At 35.8% G+C, this 24,506-nt stretch overlaps 1 protein-coding gene across 4 annotated transcripts in view; it reads right to left on the bottom strand.

The window, feature by feature from the left end:
• The window catches only part of lyst (lysosomal trafficking regulator), a 94,161-nt gene that overhangs the window by 23,046 nt on the left and 46,609 nt on the right, over positions 1–24,506 (bottom strand). For 3 of the 4 annotated variants that reach the window (XM_051918046.1, XM_051918048.1, XM_051918049.1), the window contains 19 exons: positions 24,110–24,283; positions 23,808–23,968; positions 20,841–21,031; positions 19,239–19,487; positions 17,013–17,186; positions 14,589–14,738; positions 14,359–14,496; positions 13,780–13,978; positions 13,322–13,450; positions 12,074–12,683; positions 9,636–9,816; positions 7,513–7,682; positions 6,159–6,389; positions 4,875–5,041; positions 4,626–4,778; positions 2,834–2,995; positions 2,094–2,285; positions 1,770–1,963; positions 622–831 (listed from right to left, as the gene is read on the bottom strand). In XM_051918046.1, coding sequence (XP_051774006.1) covers positions 622–831; positions 1,770–1,963; positions 2,094–2,285; positions 2,834–2,995; positions 4,626–4,778; positions 4,875–5,041; positions 6,159–6,389; positions 7,513–7,682; positions 9,636–9,816; positions 12,074–12,683; positions 13,322–13,450; positions 13,780–13,978; positions 14,359–14,496; positions 14,589–14,738; positions 17,013–17,186; positions 19,239–19,487; positions 20,841–21,031; positions 23,808–23,968; positions 24,110–24,283 — 3,835 coding nt within the window. The remainder of the gene's footprint in view (positions 1–621; positions 832–1,769; positions 1,964–2,093; positions 2,286–2,833; positions 2,996–4,625; positions 4,779–4,874; positions 5,042–6,158; positions 6,390–7,512; positions 7,683–9,635; positions 9,817–12,073; positions 12,684–13,321; positions 13,451–13,779; positions 13,979–14,358; positions 14,497–14,588; positions 14,739–17,012; positions 17,187–19,238; positions 19,488–20,840; positions 21,032–23,807; positions 23,969–24,109; positions 24,284–24,506) is intronic. The other variant, XM_051918047.1, reaches the window with a different exon arrangement.

Here is a 24,506-nt window from a genome sequence, read left to right as displayed (position 1 = left end):
TTTAAAAAGACACATTTGTTCCAAAAGTGTTACGAATTGTGTCAGCTGACTGGTGACATTTCAGAACTTTTGTAAGTTGTGGCAGTTATTATACAATTTTTTCCCCACTAAAACTGTTGTGGTAAATTTCTGTTATGTGAAGTTTTTATCCACATTTGCACAAAATTAGGTGTTATTTAAATACTTTATGCAAGATTTGCAATTCTGCTGGGTCTCTGAGGGTTAACGATCTTTTTTTTTTTTTTTTTTTTTTTTGCCAGTCTACAGTATAATGGAGAAAGCAGCAGTGGTGGAGGACTGAATACAGCACTAGTGAGAGGATGGCACTGCTGCTATGGAAACAGTGAAGATGTTTCTGTGGGTTATTTACTGTATGACAGAGGAGAGCTGTGGCAGCGCTGCATGTGCAAAATCAGCCCAGTGAAATGTCACTTTTTTTTTTCCTCCCAATAGAGGAAGTGTGCATGTGTGTTGTCCTTTGATTGGAAACACTAATCTGAAAACTGTCAGCAAATAACCAAAGCAAAATGTCACACAGTCTCTGGTCGGCATGTAAAAACAAAAAGCCATTTCTGTCAACATATCGGCGTGTCAATCTCATGATGTGTTTATTGTCCTCACCTCAAGGCCGGGACTGAGGCTTTCTCTGAGGATCTCAGAGTAGCTCTGCTCGTGGACAAACTCTAGCGCCTCCCTCCTGTCCTCCAGAGGAACCGCGGGGCTGAGCGTGTGCACCAGTATGCGGCCGATCTGAACCCTGAACGTGTCACGACAGGACCAGAGGATTCGCCTCCACTGCTGGCGAGGGGCGCCGCCACGACCGGTGCTGCCCTGAGGAGGTAAACCATCATACAAACTCACAATGTTAGTGAACGCAGGACCAGTGAGAGACAATAGAAAGATATAACACTAACATATAACTATGCATTTATCACATGCACACAAGTCTTTTGAAAAGACCATGTCAACAGACCAGGATTCTAAACTAAACTAAAACTATAAAATTCATTAACTAAAACCATAAAAAACATATTCATTACTTGAAATAAAATAAACATTACCTAAAATAAAATATATATTGCTATATATTAGTAAAGATAAACTAAAAATGTATATCTGTAAATATTGCAGTTTATTAATATTTTTTAAAATATAAATATTATATATATATATATATAGTATAGTTGCACTATACACCGATTAATTAATCACATTAATCATAAATAATTAAATATAACAATATTTAGAAAGAATGGCCTCCATTTATTTATTTAAGCCATGTCAAAAAGGTTATTTTCATGGCAAGTAAACAACAAAATTCATACAATTAACAAAAAAAATTTGGAAGACATTTCAGATTAATACAAGATCGAAATTATAAAATATATTCAGGTGATACTTTTTTTTTTAAATACATCAGTTAAACACATCTCTGAATAAAACCGTTTTCTATTTACATTAAAAACACTGCAGTCCAGTAAAATATGTTATGTTAATAATAAAATATAAAAATATGTTAATATTCATTGTAGTTTGACATGGAAGGCATGATGGTGGTAGAAAGGCCCAAAAATGATAACAATATTTATATAGAAAGGCCCTTAAACGAAGATAATTTAAAGATAATGGTGGTGACCAAAGGCCAATCTAAAATTTCTCTGGAACAATGTGCACTGAATACCAAAAATATAACCAGTAACAAACAAAAAAGGATCATTTGATTTCATGATGACTTTAAGAAACACTGACATCTACTGTAAGTGACTTACCAAGCTGATCTTTATGCCCTCCATCATTAGTTTGAGAATGTCTTTGCTGAAGCTCTTCGTGTTGCCCGGCGGGAGCGGGGTGGAAGGTGTGGAGCCGTTCTCCTCGGACGTCTGTTCGCCAGATAACGGCATGGACATCGAGTGATCAGGAGACTCAGGGAAGTTCAGGAGGTCAAAGAAATCATGGTTGATGTCTGAAGAGTAATGACAAACTGTTATTTATTCAGCCTACATGGACTGTTTCTTGTTATCACTAACAAAAAAGTACCATGGTAATACCGTATTCTTTGAAGTAACTTTCAATGAGCAGATGTTTGTATGTACCTTGATAGATGAGTCTGTTAACGGCCAGAACCACGAGTCTCTGTAGTCGTTGTACCAGCTCCGTCTCGCTGGCTCTGATGGGGTTTTCTTGGCTCATCCTGCGCTGCATCATCTGGGTAAGTTCATCACTGGCTACGGAGCGCATTCGCGTCAGCAACGAGTCCGACTGGGCCAGCGTGAACCGCCTTCGACCTGATCAAAACAAGCATGTAGTGAACAACAACAAAAAAAGAAACTGTGTGAAGAGCAGAGGATCTTAGTATCAGTATCTCACCACCTCATAAATACATAGACAGACAGACAGACAGACAGATGAAGGTATTAAAAACAACCTTGAGTGATGCTAAGAGGTTAGACAAGGCAGGTTGTCATTTACACCTGACATGTAACATGCATCCTAGCTAGAAAGTTCAAAAGATCAGCATTTATTTGAAACAGAAATCTTTTGTAGCATTATAAATGTCTTTACTGTCACTTTTGATCAATTTAATGTATCCTTGCTGAATAAAAGTTTTTTTTTTATCATCCTAGATGGACGTTAATGCCAGGTGTAAATGAGAGAGAATGAGAATGATAAACAGATTGGTTCATTCATGTTAATGCACACACAGGCACCAGTAGTTCAGAACACTGGGCGGATGAGCAGTAGACAAGATTTAATCAGTTCACTGCACACGGCCAACATCCCTGAGAGAGCCAGGATGTTGTCGCCCATTTGTGCGAATGGGGTCGATGGCTACCTGCATCTGAGGGGAACATGTAGGAGTTTGCTCCGGTAGGGGAAGGGAGGGGGGAATCCTGGGACAGGAAGCTGAACGGGGAGGGTAGAGGAATCAGCCCGTATGAGCAGTAGTGCTGCCGGGGAATACGGGGAATTATGGAGTCTTTCAGCCCCATTGAACCTTGGGAGTGTGAGGGGAGGTGATAATACAACAAAAACACATGAACAATCAAGCGTGACATCCAGGGCTGATGGTTAAGACATATGGATATGGAAATTAAAGAAACAGATCACTCAAAAAGAGCAGCATGGATATTTGACAAGATTTTTAAAAAATACAGGGAACAGGGTTATTATCATTAACTAAAACCATCAAAATACATACATTACTTGAAATAAAATAAATGATAACTGAAATAAAGTAAAATATATATATAAAAAAAGTAAACTTATTTTATTTCAGCTACTTTCAAAGGGAACATTTCTCATTTTCATTTAGTTTAACTTAGTTGAACTAAAATAACAAACACTGAAATAAAAACATAATATAATAATATATACAACAAAAAAAAAAACACACAACTAAATTACTAAAATGTAAAATATAAAAACTTTAGTTAATAGTTTATTAATAATACTAAAACAACCATGAGTGAACAATGACAAAAGTTTCATTTTAGGGTAAACTATCACTTTAAATGCAAACCCATACAATCACGTGAACATGAAAAATACTAGGGATGCACCAAAATTTCGGCTCCCGAAATTTTTGGCCGAAACAGCTATTTTCAGTTTTGGAGGGCCGAAATCAGTGACCGAAACAGATGTTTAACCTGTTTAATCCCACATATTTCCCAGACATGAAAATATCCAAATGATGTGTCATTAGTAACCCCTTGAAATAATCAATAATTATGTTTTGAAATTTTTATTGAAAAGTGTGTGAAAAACTATGTTTTATGGTCGGTGGGATAATGTGTATATAGGCTATATCAGCCCAGTTATTAACACATTTTAAACTCTGTTTCATCACATTTTAGGGTTTATATTATACATAAAAACCCTTATACAACACTTATAGGAATACTGAGATAAAAGACAAAAAAATAAATAAAAATACATCTATCAACGAATTTCAAAAATGTTACTTTATTGTAACATTGTTATATTAGTGTAACCAGTATTTAAAACATCAATACTGTCACTTATTTGTAACATTTGACCTTTTAATTTAGTGCAATATTCACTTTGTCATTGCGACATTTTAGTTCAGCCTTCCCTAACAACTGCAATTGGATAGTTCATTCACTGTATTTTGTTGCTATTCTATGACCACACTCGACAAAACGGAATAATTATGAATTCATATATTAATACTAGACATCTTAAAGATAATGTGTACCAAAAATCTTTGTCATATCTTTATGTTAACATGCTTAACCAACCTTTTGTTTTGGAGCTTTGATACAGCCATCATCTACTGATGGTGCAAACAAGAATTAAATGGCTCTGGTCATGTGACCATTTGCACTAACCATGTGAAACTGCACATATTTAATTGAGACCCTTTAAACTGGAGTAGAAACAATTCTGTTCTTAAAAAGTTGATATAAAAACACCTTATGTGCAATTTAAACTCAGTTTTAGCTATCTGAGTGTTGATTATGAAAATAAGTTTGAATAATTAATTGATTATTAATTTATTTGTTTATTTTCAGTTTTCAAGTGCATCCTCAATTTTTGGTTCCGGCCCAGAATTTTCATTTCAGTGCATCCCTAAAAAACACCCTTTCACCTCTAAACTGTCTCACCTGCGATGCTTTTGCGTTTCTGCTGTAGAGCGTGATGTGGCGAGGTGGGGACGTGCACATAGCTGCTGGATTTCTGAGGGTCCTGATTGGCCGTGGTCTTAATGAAATCAATGGCTGCCTGGATCACGCGGAACTGCAGGGCCAGGGCCATTTCTGAAAGATGAAAATACAACAGAGTATTTCCCATTACATTCGAATGACACGTCACATACTGCATCACTGTCAGACAAAAGTAGCTGTTTTCTTTACCCTGTGTGCGCCGAACTTTGCTGGTTTGCATGTAGCCCAACAGGGTGATCAGGTCTTCGATGATGCGGAAGTACTGAGACCCCGAGGAGCTGCAGGAGTGAATGGTGACGGCCACCAACAGCTGCTGAATGTCACACACCACCAGTTTGTAGTCATTCGGAGGAATCCTACAGAGCCAACGACATCAAGAAAGAGTTCACTTAGTTATGCATAATCTTTAATATTAGAGAAGCAGGGTCCAATGAAATCCTTTTGATTGTTTTTTATTTTTGGATTCTGTTTTAATGGTTAAATTAAATCTTAGTAATCAAAAACCATGCCTAATTTATTGAAACCATGAAACTTACAATTTAACAACACTTTATTAAAACTTTAAAGGATTAGTTCACTTCTGAATTAAAATTTCCTGATAATTTACTCACCCCCATGTCATCCAAGATGTTCATGTCTTTCTTTCTTCAGTCGAAAAGAAATTACGGTTTTTGAGGAAAACATTCCAGGATTTTTCTCCATATAGTGGACTTCACTGGGGTTCAACGGGTTGAAGGTCCGAATGTCAGTTTCAGTGCAGCTTCAAAGAGCTCTACATGATCCCAGACAAGGAATAAGGGCCTTATCTAGAGAAACCATCAGTCATTTTCTAAAATAAAAATAAAAATGATATACTTTTTAACCACAAATGCTCGTCTTGCACTGCTCTGCGATGCGCCACGCAAGATGCGCAAGATGAGCATTTGTGGTTAATAAGTATATATATTTATTTATTTATTATTATTATTTTTTAAATAACCGATCGTTTCACTAGATAAGACCCTTATTCCTCGTCTGGGATCGTGTAGAGCTCTTTGAAGCTGCATTGAAATCGACATTTGGACCTTCAACTTGTTTGTCCCTGTTGAAGTCCACTATATGGAGAAAAATCCTGGAATGTTTTTCTCAAAAACCTTAATTTCTTTTCGACTGAAGAAAGAAAGACCAAAACATCTTGGACGACATGGGGGTGAGTCTTTTTGTGCTTTAATATTCACAGAAACTAGTCCATATCGCCATTTGAATAAGTGTACAGCGCTACTTTTGATTTGTTCATCCAAAATTTACAATGAAATTCTATGTTACACTATAAATTCCATTTTTATGACTGGATTCTGTGATTTCGTCCACGTTACTCACATCATAGGGCCCTAGAAAAATATGCTCACGTAGGCTGGGAAACTAGTTTTAAAGAGTTTCCCTAACACTGACACCACTTTAAATTTGGCATCTACTCTGACTCAGGCACATTACCCATTTTCCAGGCCGTTGAGGGTGGACAGTGTGTTAAAGAGCACGTAGAGTAAGCCATGGTCCAGGAGGATGTCGGCCAGCTTTGGGCAGGCGTTGAGGAGCTGCAGCAGCAGACACAGGCCGTTGTGCACCAGCGAGTTCTCATACAGAGAGTTCTCCAGCAGACCCAGCACAGGGATGATACAACGCTTCCTGAACGGGGAGATGTTCTCCATATCCTCCAGATCCAGACTGAGAGAAGAGAGAATAATGGTTGGTATTGACAAGGGCGCTGTTGGGTAAAGTTTCATTTAGAAATCATGCAGGAGTTTCTTGAATATGCTTCCTCCTGCCACATATTGTTTGCAGAGAAAAACCTGAAATTATATATAGCTATCTATAATATTTTTAGCATTATTAATATACTGTTATAGTATTTTTTAATATGTTGAATTTGTTTTTATTTATATATTTTCTTTTTAATTTTAGGTAATGTTTTAATAATGTTGTTTTTTTTAATAGGTCTATTTAGTTTTTATTAATTTTTAATTCAGTTGTAATTTTAGCCATTTTATTGATTCAATTTAAACTCATTTTATTTTAGTAAGTCCCCATGGCAACATTTCTAATTTTCATTTTGGTTATTTTTTTATTTCAATTAACATTTATTTTATTTTTTTTAAATGTAATTTTAAAAAATATTTTTAGTTAATAGCAATATTATGAAAATGAAATATTATATATATATATATATATATATATATATATATATATATATATATATATATATATATATTTTTTTTTTTTGAATAAAATGATTTTAATATATCATATATAATATATTATAATGTAATATAAAGTTTTATAATATTTTTTTTAATATAAATAATAACAATTACTGTTTCGTTGTCAGTAAAATAAATAAACAAAACCTTTACAGCCAATACATGGCAACTAACTGAAATAAAATAAGTTTACGTTTTTTTTTTAATATCATTATTTCAATTAATGTTTATTTTATTTCTTTAAATGTTTAAATGTAATTTTTTTTTTTTTTTTTTTTAGTTAATGACAACACATTAAATATATATGAATATTGTATATATATATATATATATAATGGATTTTAATAATAATATATCACAGCATATATATTATAATATAATATATCATTTTATAATAATATTATTTAATGAAAATTATAAAATGTTTCATTTTCAGTAATAAATAAATAAATAAATAAAAACATGTATAGCCAATAAATTTGGCATGTGTGGCAGTAAGCTAATTTTATACTCTGGAGCTAATAATGAGCCCACAAACCCATCTTAACAGGCTGGTCATGTCTTCAGTTCTAGATTGTTCTCATACTCACTCTTCCTCAAGCCCCACCGGCCGGCCAAACAGCATTTCCAGGAAACACTCCAGCAGGCCCTGTGAACCCTGGTGCAGGAACAGCTGATTGGCCAGCAGTGAGAATCCATGATTCTTCAGGAACTTCTCCTTCTGCTCTTTCTGAGCGCGGCTGAAGTAGGCGTCCAGGAGCTACATGAATAAAAGTACATGTTTATGTATCCATGCATGTATGAGATACATAAAAATAAATAAATTGAAGCCATTGCCCAAGCACTCCTCCATCTTCAGCTCAGAGTGGTCAATAAAAAAGGTGAATCAACTAACCAAATATATTCACATCAGCTTAAATAAACAAGCCACAGCAACAGATGAGATAAACAATATAGCTCTGTAGATAGAGATAGTAAAAGTCAATATTTTCTGTCCTAAAAAATAGTTTATCTTATATTTTCATTATTTGTTTGCACAGCATAATCTTTTCCACAAACATTAAATTTTCTACTCAAATTTCAAGAAAAAAAAAGTGGAAACTGAGTGTGATGGACATCATCGTGAACTGTATGAAATACAAAAAAGTAAGTCAAGTCAAGACAAGTCACAAAAAAGTAACAAACTGTTGATAGAAATACTATTCAAATATATTGCCATCATCTAATTTAGGGGTCTATTTTCTCATCATAAATTGACATATTCCCCTAAAATCTTATATATATAAAAACAAACAAACAAAAAAAACACACTATTTTGTCACAATTACTTGGATTCTGTGGAGTGACTCACAAAATCCATTTTTAAATGGATTACAGAAAATGTTGTGATTAAGAACCTCAAAATTGAACAATTAATAATAATGTGAATTATTTAAATTAAATAATTAATACATTTTTCAAGTTAAAAGGGAGAGTTTAACCAACGTTTCAATCATTTTATAATGCTTATGTGGAAGTACTACCATGTTTATTGATTCAGTCCTGTCCACATTACAGAAAGAGATTTTCAGCTTTAATAAGCATGAATTAAATTAAAGTTTTACTCATTTGTGTGGATGCTGCACATGGGAATCTTTGGCTACAATTAACAACAACTAATTGTTGGCAACAATGAGCCAAACAGTTTAATACCTTGAAATGTATTGCAGTGTGATCTAAATCCACTTTACACGGCATAGTTTATTGTATTATAAGTATTGTGCATGCAGCTATATAAACTGAGACATTTGTATTTTTTAAAATTCACTTGTCACACCAAAATGCATGGAAGCTTGTTTCTGCCATGAAATAAAAAAATAAAAAAAGGTAATTGCGGCTTTTTATCTCACAATTCTGACTTTTTCTCTCAGAATTGCGAGATATAAACACAATTGTGAGTTATAGTCAGAATTGTGAGAAATAAAGTCAGAATTGTGAGATATAAAGTCAGAATTGCGAGTTATAAAGTCAGAATTGTGAGAAATAAAGTCAGAATTGCAAGATATAAAGTCAGAATTGCGAGATACAAAGTCAGAATTGCGAGTTATAAAGTCAGAATTGTGAGATACAAAGTCAGAATTGCGAGTTATAAAGTCAGAATTGAGTTACAAAGTCAGAATTGCGAGATATAAAGTCAGAATTGTGAGATATAAAGTCAGAATTGTGAGATACAAAGTCAGAATTGCGAGTTATAAAGTCAGAATTGAGTTATAAAGTCAGAATTGCGAGATATAAAGTCAGAATTGCAAGTTATAAAGTCAGAATTGCGAGATATAAAGTCAGAATTGCGAGTTATAAAGTCAGAATTGTGAGTTATAAAGTCAGAATTGTGAGTTATAGTCAGAATTGTGAGATACAAAGTCAGAATTGTGAGTTATAAAGTCAGAATTGCGAGATATAAAGTCAGAATTGCAAGTTATAAAGTCAGAATTGCGAGATATAAAGTCAGAATTGCGAGTTATAAAGTCAGAATTGTGAGTTATAAAGTCAGAATTGTGAGTTATAGTCAGAATTGTGAGATACAAAGTCAGAATTGTGAGTTATAAAGTCAGAATTGTGAGATAAAAAGTCAGAATTGTGAGATAAAAAGTCAGAACTGTGAGATAAAAAGTCAGAACTGTGAGATAAAAAGTAATTTGTCAACTACTCAAAGATGAGCTAAACGTGAGCGGACCTTCATGACGCCCTGCTGTATGAGAGGAGAAGAGTGGTTGACCAGGACGAGAAGAGCCTCCGGCTGGATCAGTTTGTCCATCACCTCCTCCAACAGGAGGTCCGGCAGCAGAAGCAGAACCCCTCTCAGCAGATCATACAGACCGCAGCAGATCAGAACCAGACAATCTTCTGCACTGGACCTGAACCAATCAGAAAACACATACAAGAATCATCTCTGTGAAGTGGAGAAACGTCATATCCTCGGCTGTGACTCAGAGCCTGTTAACCAAAACGCTCAGCAAGCAAAACACAAACATATTTTGGTCACAAAAACATTAATAGAAAATTACTCATACTGTTATATAAGACAATAGTCATACTGATGAACAAAAAGGAAAACAGTATTTGACGGGCATCGGCACTAATGACAGCTCTAAGAAAAGCTCATGTGTAATCCAAAATATGGTTTGTGGATTGGATCTCGGAGTTAAAAGTTGTTAGCATTTAATGAGTTGAACTGATTATAGATGGGATATGTGTTTAGTACAGGAACAGCAATGACGAAGACAGGAGGCAATTACCCAGAAAGACATTTTTTGAGCACATTAAAGAGATGATGCAACTTATAAATGAAGGCTGATGTTAGTCATCCATCCCCAAAACTCAGTGGCATAAATTAGCATAATTAAAGAGTGCTATTCATTGCGTGTAATTTAAAAGCACTCCCTGGATATATTACGCACCTCTAGAAGAACTAAACACATCACACAAAATATTTTAAAAAAGGCTAAAGGCTTCAGAAGTGTCTCACTCTGCTCCCTAGATAAGTAGTAAGCACACTAGGACTACCATTTCTAGGGCTGTCCTATTGTCAAAGTTGTTTTTCTTACTGGAGACATGAATATAGTCAAGTCAAGTCATCTTCATTTATATAGCGCTTTTCACAATGCATATTGTTTCAAAGCAGCTTCACAGTGACAATAGGAAAATGAACTGATAGAGATTGTTTTGGATTTACAGCAGCGCTAAAGAGCTAAAGTTCGTTTTTGATTGAATCACTTCCGTTGTAAAAATTGTTAATTATTACATTTAGGGGCCGCTTAAATGACATCTTTCCTACTGAAAACTGAATACCTTTAATGCATTCTTGCCGTTCATTTACTTGTTTAGTCTATAGGTTTGCGTGTTTGAGTGTGTATGTGCGCAGAAGCTTGGTCTTTTTGTTTTTTTAAATTGATATTTGCCAAATTACTTGTCTGGTCCACATAATACAGAAAAATTAGTTGTGTCCGCGGATCTATGCGAACTAGAATGATTTTGATAACGTTTTATCTATACATAGGGAAAGGAAAGAGAAGGAGGCCTTCGCAGGGGATAGTTTAGTTGAAACATCAGGGCTGCGTTATCATCATGTCTACAAAAATATACAAAAAAGTATACCTATTTTGCTATACATTTTGCAGATTTATTAGGGTTTATAAGCATAGCCATTTACATTTATGCATTTGGCAGATGCTTTTATCCAAAGTTATACATCTTATCAGTTCATGCATTCCCTGGGAATCAAACCCATAACCTTAGTGTTCCTTGTGCCATGATCTACTGTTTGAGTTACAGAAATTCATACATAAGATATGCCTATAAATGGCTTTACATGAAATAAATGTGATTTTAGGTATCTTGTTATATAAATCATATTATCAAGGGAATTAATTTGTGAAGCACATCACAAGCACCATATGGCTTCAAATGCCTAATTGCCACAGATAAGCTCATATGAGACATTTAAAAAGCCTAAAAAATAAAATTTCCAGGAATGCCAGTCACTGCAGATTTTTGTTTAATGAGGTCATTATTTATTAAAACTAAAAACATTAAAAATAACTAAAGTAAAAGAAAATATAAAGAAGGAAATATTTCTCATTTTCATTTAGTTTAAATTGAAGTACTAAAATAACTAAAACCAAACAAACAAACAAAAATTAATAAAATCTATATAGACATTTTAAATAAAAATAAAAACAATTTACTAAAACTTTAACTTAAAGTAAAAACAAAAAATAGAAAAATAAAATCTAATTCCAAATATTATCAAAAACTATAATAGTATATCAATGATACTAAAATAACACTGAATTATCACAACAACCATAAATATAAAAAGTAAGAATGACATTTTTTTTTCCAATAAAAATATTAATGATGGCAGTGAAAACGACAGACTTCTTCTGGTGACTTATGCAGGACTTCTTCAATCATTTAGTCTGCTTAAACCCCACCCCTGCCACGCCCACATCTTAACATCCAATCAAAAACTTAAGCATAGAACCAGGTCCAACCCTATTATATCTTTTTCGATATTCCGTCACAATACAAAACAAAAGATCTGTCGCTACTTCTGTTTCATCGAGTTTACACTGCTGGCTACAATTAGTATGTAACAATATAAAGTAATACCTGTCATTACTGGAGTCCGCCTTGCTGTGTCTGTCATAACCGGGTGAGTATGTGTAGCTTTCCCAGTCATCTGGTGGGGCGGCACGGTCAGTTACAGTGGGCCAGCGTGCGATAGTCAGAGAGCCGTTCTGTGCAGGAAAAGCCAAACCCAGACTGGCCAGGTTACTGTGGCTCCTCTGGAAGGACTGGATTCCCTTCAGGCTGTCAGGTCGGCGTGGCGCTTCCTCACTGGTCCAATCGAAATGGTCCTCTGACTCCACCGGGCTGCCTACTGGCCCGTCATGCTCCTCCTCTACACTGATGGAGGGCGTGCGGTTTCCCACGATGCTGCCCTCCTCATCAACGCCTACAATCTGAGAATCGCAAATGGTCTTTGCTGACTCGCAGCTGCTGAGGAGCTGCTCGTCTCCGCCCCGCTTCAGGGTCTCTGTGCTGCCCAGGGCCTGCTGGGTACTTAGGGATGTGCCTTCTTCAGGCTCTGTGCTCCCGGTCACACTCCCATGAGTCAGACGGGGCGTCAGGGCTGGAGAAGAGTGTGGAGAGGGGCCTGTGCTAGGAGGACGCAGAGTCAGATCTTCATCTCCATGCTCAGGGGAGGAAGTGTGGCGTACTGTGGGACAAAAAAAAACACAAAATTTAGTAAGAACTTTGTCTTTTTGTACAACCAATGACATGTTTCTATGAAAGCTCGTTTCCGCCATGATATAAAAAAAAAAAAAAAAAAGATATTTGCGTCTTTTTATCTCACAATTCTGACTTTTTTTCCTCGCAATTGCAAGACATAAAGTCACAACTGCGAGTAAGAATAAAAAGTAAGAATGATATAAAGATATAAAGTCAGAATTGCGAGATATAAAGTCGGAATTGCGCGTTATAAAGTCAGAATTGCATGATATAAAGTCATAATTGCGTGATATAAAGTCAGAATTGCGTGATATAAAGTCAGAATCGCGAAGTGCAATACAAATAAATGTGACTGATTGATTTTGTATTTGTCAAAGGTCATGCGTTTCAAAGCTTAATTTAAGACACAGCAGTGAAATACAGCCAGACAAGGATATTTTCAGTGAATAATGCTTGTAAAGTGCGACAAAACGAGTCTGTGTGTATATTTTTCAGATTCATGAATAAGTGCATTATCATCAGCAAATGGCCAGGAGTTAATGATTATAAGTCTGCTGCTTTAATGTGACTGGAGGTGGTGTTGACCTCTGGTCTTGGGGGAAGTGGGTGGCAGTGATGCGTTACCATCAGCGGGCATTTCGGTGAAGACGGAGGGAGAGAGTGAAACCACAGAGCTGCAGGCTGATTTCCCTCCACTGCTGGAGTGTCGCAGGTACATCATGGACTGAACCTTCTCCTGGTACAGCTTACCATCTGATGCCACAACAAGAAAACATGCATGACCTAAAATGCTCTTGTACTGACTATAATGGAAACAATTTAGTTTTTAGTTTTAATCACTTACATTTAGTTTTATTAAGATTAAGATTACGATTAAGGTTAAAGGGGTGACCGAAAAAATACTTCTGCTATCATTTTCTCATCTAAAACCTGTATCATTTTTCCTTCTTCTGTGAATCACAAAGGCAGAAGCATCTTGAACATTTTGCTAATCATCTTCTTTTGACAGAATGATCTTTTTTTGTGCACATTTTTTCTTTAATAACTCAATCAGATACTGGTTTTTCAAAATGTCTGCTCACCGATATGCAGAGAGAAGTAGAAGCTGGTGGGCGTGTGGCACACGTAAGTGTTGGTGGGGGGGTGAACGGCCAACAGGAAATTATAAACCAGCTGCAGCAGGTCCAGGTCTGGAGGCGACCCCAAAACCTCCTGGATGATTTTGACAAACGAGAGGCAGACCTCTTGTGGGATGGAGGTCAGGTACTCATCCCGATGCTCCTATGAGAATAATAACGATGATGTTACAAAACGACCCACATACTGAACTATGATTGGTCTTCTTTCTCATATCAATTGCATAGTGAATACCGATTGGTTGCTATTTCACCATAGGTTGGTTTTAATGATGCACTGAAATTTAATTGTACAGAAACACAAAGCGTATTGCGATTATTGGATGGTCAAAACTGTTTTGGCTGAAACTGAAAATTCTTTTTCGACCGAATATTTTCGGTTGCCGAAATGTCAGAGCATTACTAGTTGACACTCACAGACAGCCGACAGAAAGCAAGCCTCATGACCACATTTCAAAATTTACAATCTAAACCTACTTGACCTCCATTAACCTCACATGTTTGTCCGTGTTGTAAACATCTCACCTGAAGCACCTGGCAGGCGAGCAGGAAGCGATGAACCACCTGGGCCTTTAGAAGCTGTCGAATGTTGAACATCTGCTGAGGATGACGCACTCGGATGAGGATCTCTAAAGCGGTCAGCAGCGTCTCCCACACGCCACACTATCACAAACACACATACAGCCATTAAAATTAGCTCTATATAAAAACTGCCAAACTCTATGGTATGTTCTCATTTAGATGGAAGTGTGAACCTGAGCTTTGGCCCATATCTTCCAGTCCAGCAGTATTTCAGAAAGCAGTCTGAGATCTTGCACCACCACAGTGGATTCAGCATCCAGATGAAACTGGCCATCTTCTCCAATCGTCAGGATTGACCCGCTACAGCAGCCGTCCAACAATGTCTATCACACCACACGCACACAGATATACACATTTGCGAAAAAAATTCCAGTGATACTCTGTATTTCAGAGGAAAACAAGTATATACTGAGAGTGGGACAAAACAGTCTCACTGTCAGTCTGCATTAACGGAGAAAGCCAGCAGGGTGTGCTGTTCAGTACGACAGCAGCCAAGTACACAGTAATGTGGCACTGGTGTGAGTTTAAGGATTGTTGAACAAGGCGATATAAAGTGCTGCAAGAATGACATATTTTTGGCCAAAACCTGTAAGGTTTTTTTATTAAGTGCGGATTTCCTTGTAGGGGCACTTCTCCAGGAAGAGCACACGCACACATCACCCAGAGCGAGAGCAAGAGCAAGCCCATCAACGCGCTCCGCTTCTTTTTACGGAAGCCATCGGCAGCGCTGCACAGGTCTCACTCGAGAAAGATTTGTCACTTTGTTTTTAGACCACGAAATCAACAATGTCACCAAAGAAGTGTGTTTTTGGTTGTGAGGGAAAGATAACCTTGCTTCCCAAAGAACCCAGCATTAAGAGGTGCTGAGAGATTTGTGCTCACGCATTACATTGATGCGCTCTCGACCTTTGTCATTAAAATAACCATAGAAACTGCCTTAAATTAACTATCATAATAAGGATAAAGTCATCTCTGAAAGTTGCAATCACTTTTTTATTGGTTAAAATGAATGGAGAATATCTCGTGTTTTCCGTGGCTGCTCGAGCCCTAAGGATTGGCGCTTATGTATTTATAAACAAGGCCCAGTTCTACGCTGGATTTACAGATCATTTGAAACTGAAAGATGGAGCGGTCACAGCGATAATGATCCCGGTCATGAGTCGGAACCGCAGGTGGTGCGTAAAACTGCTTCAAATGTCTGTTTTGTTGGCAATCGGCGCGTAAGTGTAAACAACAGGAACGTATAGTGAATCAAAAGTTACCCAGGGATAATGTGATGGTGTATTGTGTGTGTTTAAATACATTTGTTTAGCTAACCATTGATAGCTTCGCTCTTTAGCTTCATCCATGGCCTGAAATAAGGTTGGTGGACAAAACAAGCTCAAGAAATTTTCATGTTTTTTCCCTACAACATTAAATACATCAGTAATACTTCATTGTGATTTTTTTTTTTTTTTTTACAGCTTTTGAAAAAGGTAAACAAGTGACTAAATGGGACTACAGAGGTTTTCAGAAGACATTAAACGTCACCTGAACAAGTAAACTCACTAGTCGCTTTCACAGCTTTGTTGTGTTTATAATAACTCCACAACTTATTGTAATTCAAATCAATGCAAAATTATTCTAATTCAAAATTTTCAGGGAAATTGTTCTATAAATAAAGACCAAAAGATGTTTTGTTGAAGTCGTGCGACCGTGGTGTAGTTCGCTTATAGCCTACATTTTGCTTTTTACTACTGTATTTAAACTTAATTCGTAAAAGTTCAAGATTATTAACAAAATGTGTAACACTGTGTCCTAACCAGACATGATGCCGTGACACACGATAAAAGGTATCTTTTCCATGTTTTGTCCTAACCAGCCGCGATGGCGACACGCGACGATTCTATTTTAGAGACGGTTTCTATTTCTCCGTGATATCGCGGCAACACGAAGTATGGCAATGATAATATCAGGTACTGTTTATGTGCTTTATTTAATGTTAAAAGTGTCTAATGTGAGTTTGAATATCGTTCTGTGTTCCCAGCTTTTTAGCTGTAATGAAAACAACACTGGCTAATTCACCTCAGATCTTGAAAATAAATAAATGGGCACAAGAACGTTCAAACTGTCAACTAAATGTGAACAAACAAGTGTATTTTATTATGACAAGGATTGTTTCAGTCACTCCGTATGTACTTTAAATAATGTTCAAATGGTGTAATATTTATGATATTTACTTTTACTTGCCCATTTCATTGTGTCTGCTGTGCTCTTGCTGAGAGAGCCCACCCACACTCTCTTCTGATTGGCTGTGGTTTTTGATTGATTTTATCGCTTCTCATTGTCGCGTTTAGTGTGGACAGTTAAATTGCTCGCCGCTGGAAACTTATCGCATCGCGTCTGGTTAGGACACGGTGTAAGAATCATAAACTTCTTTTGGCCACGGAGCTTATTTACTGCAATAATCCAAAAGCCAACAGAAAATAGAAAAATTTTGATATTCACAAGTCTGCTTAATTTTACATAAACAACGATTTAATTATGAAAATATTGATCATTATAGAGAGAGATGTTTTTTTTTACTTATTATTTATATCTGATGCACTAAAACTCACCTTTAGAATGTGGTATCCCACAATGCACTTGGGCTTGATGAGAACCTGGTGAATCATAGAATAACCGTGGTAACACTCCATCTCATGGGTGCGATGCTGATTGTTTTTCACCAGAGACAGAAGAAGCTGCAGCGCCAGAGCTTGTGTTTTCTCACAGTTGCTCAACTCCACCACCTACAAGAACCAATGAAAAAAGACAAGAGAAAGAGAGGCAACATAAATGCAATGTGATTGAGATGGTGCAAAAATCACTGTATGCATGAAACACGTCATGTAAGTGAGTTGTGGATGCGTTTTCATGTTGACATTCTGGGTCACAGTGTTATAACACAGAACAGAGGAAGCCTGAGCAAACAACGCTTTCAGTGAGATGATTATTAGTGACGGCTGCTCCAAACTAAACGACCTAAATAAACTAGATCCATCTGCACTCAATTTTTTAATATATTAATAAATATCAGTTATTTGGCATCGTACCAAGATTGAGCATCTGTTGCTATTTTTAATTAGCACTGCTCCTCAATTATTTTTATTTTGGTCTCATTCAGCATGGTTCACCCATCAGGAGTTGTTGTTCAACATATATGATTTAGATAATGTCAAAAATAAACACCATTTATCTGCAGAAATTTAGTAAATATACATGAAATCAGCATTGTAAATATCCCAGTGGTTTTAATGTGATTTTCAAATGAGTATTAAGTTAATATACAATTACATTACACAATATTATTATAATTTCAAATAGCTGTTTTCTATGTGAATATATTGTAAAATGTAATTTATTCCTGTGAATTTTCAGCATCATTACTCCAGTATTCAGTGCCACATGACCCTTCAGAAATCATACTGTGTTCACGGCATGTCATAATAACCATAATTATGAGATGACAACACATGACGTTCTACTCGGAGCTGTTCACATCTTCGGACTCAGAATTATGCATAAAAAAAATTACATTTTGTTTTTTTAAAATTTTTTTATTTCATCGGAACGGTACGAAGCTCGGTAAAGGTTTTGGCACTATGTGAACACACACACACACAGACACACACACACAGACACACACACACACACACACACACACACACACAAAATCATGAACATTATTCAAATGCTTAAATAGTCCTGGGGGAAGAAAATCACACTTGCATTGTTCGCGGTCAAAAATGGAAATGAATGGGAAACAAATTTCATCGAGTGGTAAACGTTTGGTACTGCGCCCCAACAAAAACTTACTGAAAGCTCATTTTTTGAGATATAAAGCTCAAATTTGGAACACAACTTGCTTTGATTTTCCTCACAGTAAAAACATATATCATATACAATTTAAAAATAGTATTTTTGTGCATTTTTCATAATAATAAACTTCCATAACTTTTTTTTAGTTTCACTTTTTTTTTTTCACTTCAACAATAATCTGTGTTATCTTTAAAAAGAGACCAAACTTCAGTTTGTGCTCCAAAGCATTCAAGATTTAAGACAGTAAATTGGAAATTTAATCTATAATCTAATAATTTATAATCTAATATAATCTATGCTCAAAAAGTGGTTAATATGTAATAAATGGATCATAACTATTCCATAAATATAAACTATTACAAAATATTACATTAAAAAAAAAACATTATACATATATAGTACATTCATTAAAAAGAAAAAAATAGGTCAAGACGGTTAACACATACTACCATTCAAAAGTTTGGGGTAAGTATGATTTTTTTTTAGTTTAAAAATAGTAATATTTGCTTCTGTATTCATATTTCTGTTATCATGACAGACTGAATGAGAGAAATAAAAAGCGAGGCTTTGAGGTGTCATTTGAGAGATTTCTGAAGGATAATGTGAGGGAACACAGTGTACAAGAGAACGTCCTGGGCCAGAACATGACAAAAACAAAAATCCAATTTTTCCCTCTGAGAGAGAGAAACAGCGTATTATCAGATTACCAGCAAAAAATGTGCTCTGGAAAATGAAGGAAACCCTGAAGATACCTAATTTTACCTATTAACCACATAAACTTTGAAACTTCAGATGTACTTTAGCCTCTCAAACTGATTGCTTAAATTAAAAAGCACAGCAAACACTTACCAGAGTTTTTGTGAATCAGCAAAAACGACACAAAACAGAAGGTAAACAGAAGTAAACAGAAGCGCAGTGACATAAGAACCCATTCCGTTCGTTCCTGGTCTCTACTGGTGACAAATATGCAAACAAACACGTACCCGTGCAAACAGGAAGACAAAAGAGCCGGTGCCACCGATCTTGTGCAGGGCGCTGTGTAGGCCAAGAGCTTTGCAGGGCATCATGGTCTTGAGAAAAGGAGGCTCTAGGATGGAACTCTGGACCTCTTTGGCACTGAAGGGTCGCTGGGAAACCACCGCTGACTTGGCCTGGCCCTTCAGACGGATCACTGGCTCATATATGGTGTACAGAGACGGCGTGCTGGGGGCATAAACTACAGCTAAACTTTCCTGTAAAAACACAAATGCACACACATGTTGAGATAAAAGCAGATCTACAGGTATACAGTTCCTGAAGACGTCATGGAGAACAGTTTTTTTCTGTATTTTTTTTTAAAATAAAAGCACGTAGTTGTCAGCATGAACAGGCAGTGAGATTTGTTTGATTACATTAATGAAAAATTAAGGGGATATGTTTAATTTTCATAAAAAACAACATCAAAGTGGAAAAAAAATGCTGACTTTCCTAAAACATATACTTCATTTTCTTTATGAAAAAATATTATTAAACCATACTGTATCAAATTTATTACAGGCCTCTAAATGATCAACATGATATTTGCACACAATCTCCTACAGTCCTTCTGTCATCTGATTGATAGACTGGTTTATCAAGTAAAAGTCTTTTAGCATAATTGTACAAACGTCCTCCTTCAGCTCGTGTCTTTCTGCTGTGAAATCTGCACTGATTTTTATCAATTAAATATCAGAATAACTTTGATATTGTTAGTAATATTTCAAGATGAACTTTAGTTTATCCGGACATAATTTTTAGGAAAATCTCAAATATGATCCTCAGGCTTTTGAGGAAGGTTTATTTGTTCATCTCTCAATCATCATTGTATTGCACTGCATTATATGTTTCAAAACTACAGAGCTTTGATAATCAAACTAAGCATTTAAATATCATCTTACTAAGACATATTATTGGCAGATATAGAGTGAAGGCTGATATTTATATCATTTTATGTAAGTATCTGCTATGCTGTTATAAGTATCTCATTGATTTACATTACAAGCATCACAATTTCATCTTACTATGTGTCCATATAAATAGCATCTGCACTAATTTGCATATTTTTGTTCACTTTGGGTCTCTGAATAAAACTGAGCTGTTTTTTCCTTTATATTCTCACTATATCATACTATATGAATCATAAAAGCCTGATATATCAAATTTTGTCTAAAGGTTCAAAAAACTGTTCCAGGCTTTAAACGGTTAATATTTAAAGTTTCATTAGACAAATGTGTACAATACTTTATATTAGCAATAGATGTTGTCAGAGAAGATCTGACAAAAAAAGAAGCTAATTCATCCATGAGGATTAAGTGACTTTCTGATAGCAGTAATTACCATGCATGTAAAGCATTAGCATATGAACACCTGGAACAGCATGTAAAATCACTGGTAATTAAGATGTCAGTGGGAAAAACTGCACAGAAAAAGCTCTTAAGGAGGCAGGAAATGATGTACAAATGGACAAATAATGCTGAGGGAGATAAACTAGCCTGGTCAGATACATCTGCATAAAAGCCTTCTGGTAAAATTTTGACATTCAAAAAACCATGTATTCGTAGGCTTACAATAAGAGGTGTGATGTCAACGTCTGTATTCCTCATGAGGAGTTCCCGTATCTGCTCACACTGAAGACCCTCCTGTGTCACGTACTTGGACAGTGTCTCTTGGGGCTTGCCGTACTTGCAGGGCATGATGGAGGTGAGGTCAGGACCACTGGCATACAGGTAAAAAGCCTCCGCAGTGTCAATTCTGGAGCCTAAAACAAGCAATAACCAGTTTACTTTTTCTTTGCTGAACTCCCAGCATGCATTTTTAATTTAGGTAGAAAGATACAGGCAGGTAAATATCACTGTCTATTAACGTATATTGTTATAGTGGTGCATATAAATTATTAAATATTCTTCTGTATTCTTCTCCATTTTAACACCTATTTGCCACCTGTTTGCCACCTGATGTCACCTGTTGGAGTTTGGGTTCCTTGCCGCTGTTGCCTTTGGCTTGCTTAGTTGGGGACACTTGACATTTGATATTTAACAGTGCTTTGCATCTGCCTACATTGACAGCATTTTGTTTAAGAGCTGCTGTGCAGCCAAAATTATATACCATTTATCACTGTAAAGCTGCTTTGACACAATCTGCATTGTAAAAAGCACTATATAAATAAAGGTGACTTGACTTGACTTGTGTTATTTCATGAAAACATGTCTGGATTAATTTAATATTTTACAAGTCATTTTAGAGCAAATACATAAATATAAAAAAAATGGTAACACTTTACATTAAGATTTAATTTGTTAACATCAGTCGTGATATTGCCATGACGGAGCGCGAGGGTGAAATTAGCATAGAGTATGCCACTGTTATGTTTACATTACGCATCCTCTGTCGTTTTTCTTTTTCATAGAAATAAAAACCATTTAATTCAGTTGGATAACGCTCGCTTCAATCTCATCCAACACGAGCTGCAGAGTAGTACGTATTGCAGCAGGAATCAGAGTTCACCGATCACGTGATGAGAGTAAGTGACGAGATGACTGACAAGACCATGGTGGAGGATTTGTTGCACAACAGAGCCTAAGCGTCTGACAAATGTCTTATCTTGTAAAATTCGTGCTCAACACCGCTGCTCCCTATTCACAGAGTACGCGCGAAAGTAAAACGGGAACGCACATTCAAACGTGATTTTAATACCCTGCAGCTCCCTGATACATGCAAATATCTCTCAATATGAAAGCTGTCTTAGGCTGGGCTGTGTAGTTGTAACCATCTCTTAGCTCTGTATCATGATTGAAGAAAAATTGGGTCTCTATTTGCACTCTGAATATTGAAAAAGTACTTTGATCATGATTGCACTTATTGTTTGCACTTAAGACTAAGAGAAAACTGTTGTTCATTTTTATTTATACTGTTTTTATTTCTATGATCAATTTGTGGAAAGGAGTTCAGTTAGGAGGTCAAAAGTTGTGGAAGCTCATAAATCATGTACAGTAAGGTCTGAAGAGACTCATATGAAATCATACAGGAGAGAAGCCAGTCAGTTGAGTTTGTGGCAAAACTTTTCACAGTGCTTGAGTATTGTTGTCTTTTACTGCTTATGATAATTCATACTCAGAAAGTAGAACTGAAATGACATTCATTACAAGATGAATAGTTAAAACATTTCAAATGCACCTGCAGATTATTTTTCTAGTCATGTATTTCATCATTGAGGATTTCTTAAAAATACTGAGCTAACTGTCTCGTCACACCCCTAGCTGTTAACATTAGTTAATGCACTGTGAACTTACATGAACAAACAACAAACAATTCTATTTCTATTATCTAACAAAATACAAAACATACAAAATAAAATATATTGCTCACTGTTACTCACGTAAGTTAATATATTAACTAATGTTAACAAATGTGACCTTGTAAACTGTAAACTGTTACCCCAAAAAATATATGAATATCATAAAAAAAGTGTTCAGTTTTAAGCTTTATCACCCAAATATAAGTTATGTGAAGCCTCAACTACAAGATACAAAAAAGAAAAATAAGAGAGAGTGTGGTAGATGTGTTTGAAACACAGCCGGTGACCTAAAAACAAATAAAGAAAAAAACATTCAGTGGCCCATCTGACCACATTAGAGCATTTCACAGGTTGGGAGTGGCTGGACTGGGGCCATTCATGACCTATTAGTAGCAACAGAATTGCTATTCTGTTTAAAAAAAGCTTGTTGTGTGTAGAGAATGTGGAGAATTTGTGTCTCACGCACGGAAACTACCAGCAGCAAGAGAATCCCACGTTACCAACAACAATCGCAGACTTTCAAAGTGCAAATTCATAATCTTTCCAACAGCACACATAATGACATCCTCTGTGTTGTTTTATTATTTATATACTATTATAGTTTTTATGGTAACATTTGTTAACCTTAGATAATGCATTACCTAACATAAACTAACAACGAGCAATATATTTATAACAGCATTTACTAATCTTTGTCAGTGTTAGTTAATAAAAATGCAGTTGTTCATTATTTATCCTGTTAGTTCACAGAGCATTAACTAATGTTAACAGATACAACTTTGGTTTTAAAAAATTGATTAGTTAATGCTGAAATTAATGGGACAATACTTCTACAAACATTTATTAATCTAGTTAATACAAACTAATGTACTTAACTAATGTTAATAAATAGATATTTATTGTACAATGTTAAAGTTTTATTAATATTTTTAATTACATTTTATTTTTATATTTTTTAGTAATGTTGTAATGTGCTATTGTCATTTTTATTAATATTATTATTATTTTTATTTCAGTTTTAGTTTTTATTTATTTCCAGTTAGTAATTTTAGTGCTTCAACTTGCCAAGGCAACATAGTTTTTCATCTAATATTTATATTTTATCTCAGCTTTATATCAGTTGACAAAAATTATTTTAACAGTTTTAGTTCATTCTTTAGTAAATATTCCAAACACACCACAACAAGCTTAAAATATTCCAAACAGAATTACTTTTAAAGCAGAAGGACTGGTTTCATACCATTAAAGAGCATCAGCGTGCCCATATCCCAGCGTGCACTTGGACTGGACTGCTCCTCTGAGGGGTGCTGACAGTGTCCAAGCATACAGTAGGTCTTATTACTGTCCGATGACAAACTGGACTTCCTGGGCAGAGTGAAATCTAGCGAGACTTCACACTTCCTGTATGTGGCACAGGAAGGGTTGATTAAAACAGTGTAGCTTTTCTGAATTAACTAAAGTCTGCATCCCTAAATTACAATTGCCATATTTGGCTACTATTCCTTTAAATCATCCACCAACCATTTGCAATCACAGACTCACCTAATGCCGCACACCCAGAGGGTCAGCTGACCGTGAACGCTCTTCTTGCCCTCGGGCTGCTGCGTGTACGTGAAAGCCAAGTGCTGCCACCTGCCTGCTGTCAGCACGCCGTCTCCAGACTCCGCCTGGGCGAGCAGACCCGCCTTCATCTCATCGTTGGGATCAATGCAGGTCCTGAATTCACAAATGAACAGACATTTTTGAAGTTTAGAAACTTGTGTAAAGAAAATGATAAATTTAGTCCTGGTTCGCTTAGCGTTCACGCTGCCATTTTTAACAACAAACCTAAAGATACAAAACAAAACAAAACAAAAAAATGGCTTTTATTATGTATATTTTGCAACAGACCTTACCAAACATCCAAAACAATGCTGTGTGATCGGCTAAATGCGCTCGT

The sequence above is a fragment of the Ctenopharyngodon idella genome, chromosome 13, assembly GCF_019924925.1.
Source record: "Ctenopharyngodon idella isolate HZGC_01 chromosome 13, HZGC01, whole genome shotgun sequence".
Taxonomy (NCBI): domain Eukaryota; kingdom Metazoa; phylum Chordata; class Actinopteri; order Cypriniformes; family Xenocyprididae; genus Ctenopharyngodon; species Ctenopharyngodon idella.
Note: the sequence above shows the minus strand (reverse complement) of the source record. Positions and strands in the feature narration are given on the sequence as shown.